Consider the following 2,500-nt stretch of genomic DNA (forward strand, 5'->3'; position numbering starts at 1 on the left):
GGAGTGTTCTGGGGAGAGAGAGAGCAGGGAAGAGGTCACTCACCACGACGACCAGCACCAGGTCAACCCTGCCACACCCCCTCAGCCACACCCTCTCAGCTTTATCTCTCTTTTATCTCAACATCAACGTCAGCGCTGAGTAACCCCTGACCGAACATACCAGCGTCGGCTTGGTGTACCTGTATATCCACCTGAGCTCTATCTTATGATAGTGAGCATGGGAAGTTCATGAGTTTGTGTGTGTGTGTGTGTGTATGTGTGTGTGGTGTTTTGACACTGCTTTGGGTGTAAGGAGCTTGCTGGATGTGTGATATCCTTGGAGATTGTGTCACTCCTCCACCACCGCCACCACCACCACCCTCGTCCCTCCCTCTCCTCCCACCAGTAACCTGATCTCCGGGTTAGAAGAAGGGAGATGGGGGTGGATGGGGCTGGGAGGTGGTGATGGGAGCTGCTGGTTGAAGCGGGGAGCAAGGAGGTTATTTTTACCCTCTCCTCCTCATTGAAACCTGAGCCTGGCCCCAGGCAGGCGAGCTGGAGAGGAGGGGGGTGGGTGGGGAGGGGGGTATGGAGGGGGAAGGAGGAAAGACAGGAGGGGGGAGGGGTGGGGGGGATAAGCACGCTGTCTCTGTCTCCTACCCCAAGCTCCAACTAATCCACAGTGCAACTCCTAGGTGTGTGTCTGGAGTTTGGGTGTGTGTGTGTCTGTTTGAGTCTATCTATTTGCATGATATGATTATCTCAGTATGAGTTTTATGTGTCTGCAACTCCGTGCCTGTGTCTGTGTGTTTGTGTGTGTGTCTGTGTGTGTGTCTGTGTCTGTGTGTTTGTGTGTGTGTCTGTGTGTGTGTCTGTGTCTGTGTGTGTGTGTCTGAGTCTGTGTCTGTGTGTCTGTGTCTGTGTCTGTGTGTGTGTGTGTCTACTCGTCTCAACACGTCTCCGTCTCTCTGTTGGGGAGCATTGCGGGGGGTTACTGACTCCGGCACAGCCAAAATATGGAGAAAAAACCCTGTGTACCTATTCTACCTTCTGTCATGTCTTTGTCTAACTCCATCTCTGTATTCTCTCAGCTTGTCTGGTCAATACATCTAGTGTGAGAGATAACACACACACACACACATATGCAATGTCAGTATTTGGGTGTGGACATGGCTCAAAGGGCTGAGACATTAGATCAGCAGTGTTTTAAATCTATTGTAATCCACCTCCCCGGTGCGCACACACACACACACACACACACACACACACACACATGTGCACACACACAGACACACAAAAGAAACACTGGACAGTTTCGAGTTCAAAGTAAAAACAACAAAAACAAATACATTCCCACGCACAAACAGCCCAATCTTACAGCACACTAGGGGCTATATGCTTTCACACACAGGAGCACCCGACTGTGTGCTGACTGTCTGCGAGTGGGGACCTGAGTGTCTGGGTGAGAGCTGGTCTCCAGAGGCCCACGTTAGGGGTTCAAAGAGGTCAGCGGTGACACATGGGTCAGAGGTCACCCAGGGGCCACTGAAGGCCAGCTTTAGTCAGTAGTCTATACTGTCTGCCTCATAACACACCACAGTGGAACTAACAAGCAAGGACATTGGTATGTCTTAGGAAGGTCTGTATGCAACTCTTCTAAAACAAAACATATTCACTCCATCTGACTTTCTTCAAAATGTATACAATGGTTCTAGAAAGAACGACTGTCGAACCCCTTCATGAAGGGAGAAGCAGTGTGTGTGTGTGTCTGTGTGTGTCTGTGTGTGTGTGTCGGGGGGGGGGGGTGCTCCATACTTACAGGTTCCTGACAGTAAAAGCATTCAGAGGCTCTGTGAGCTTCTCTGTATTAACCTGAGCTGTAGCATGCCTCAGTGCTGTCTCTTCACATTCACTATTTACTGTTCTTTCACCACAACATTGTATTTGCACTGCAGTATTATTCAACTTGACCCTTCCAGCACACTCATTTCTAAATTTTGTGTGTGTGCATGCGTGCGTGCGTTTTTGTGTGTGTGCATGCGTGCGTGCGTCTTTGTGTGTGTGCATGCGTGCGTCTTTGTGTGTGTGTGTGTGTGTGTGTGCGTGTGCCGACAAGGAGGAGAGCAGACATGTCATCAGCCCCTGTCTTGCTTCCCTACTAATGACTTCCTCTCACTCTGAAGCAACACCCCTCTCCCTCTGGGCGTGTGTATGTGTGTGCGTGTGTGTGTGTGTGTGTGTGAGAGTGCAAGGGGCTGACTAACTAAGGGTGAGGAGGCAAGAGTGTGCCTTCATGTAACATGAGTGTGAGAGTGAGAATGTGTGTGTGTGTGTGTCAGGGTTTGTTGTGTGCTGTCGTAACACTGACCCCCATAGCTGTCACTCAACACTCATCCCACCCCGTTCCTCTTGGACCAACCTTTGTCACTCGTAAACTTGTTTTCTTTACCTCTCCATTCCTCTCTCTTTCTCTCTGTCTTCACACCCCTTTCTTTCCAAATCACTGTTCATGAAACTTGTC

At 50.0% G+C, this 2,500-nt stretch overlaps 1 protein-coding gene across 4 annotated transcripts in view; it reads right to left on the reverse strand.

The window, feature by feature from the left end:
• The window catches only part of samd11 (sterile alpha motif domain containing 11), a 45,462-nt gene that overhangs the window by 17,237 nt on the left and 25,725 nt on the right, over window positions 1-2,500 (reverse strand). For all 4 annotated transcript variants that reach the window (XM_084680307.1, XM_084680305.1, XM_084680306.1 and 1 more), the window contains exon 6: window positions 1-8. This exon is cut by the window's left edge and continues 154 nt beyond it. In XM_084680307.1, the coding sequence (XP_084536433.1) occupies window positions 1-8 (8 nt within the window). The remainder of the gene's footprint in view (window positions 9-2,500) is intronic.

Source organism: Hypomesus nipponensis, chromosome 18 (genome assembly GCF_054491055.1).
Source record: "Hypomesus nipponensis isolate SF chromosome 18, ASM5449105v1, whole genome shotgun sequence".
Taxonomy (NCBI): domain Eukaryota; kingdom Metazoa; phylum Chordata; class Actinopteri; order Osmeriformes; family Osmeridae; genus Hypomesus; species Hypomesus nipponensis.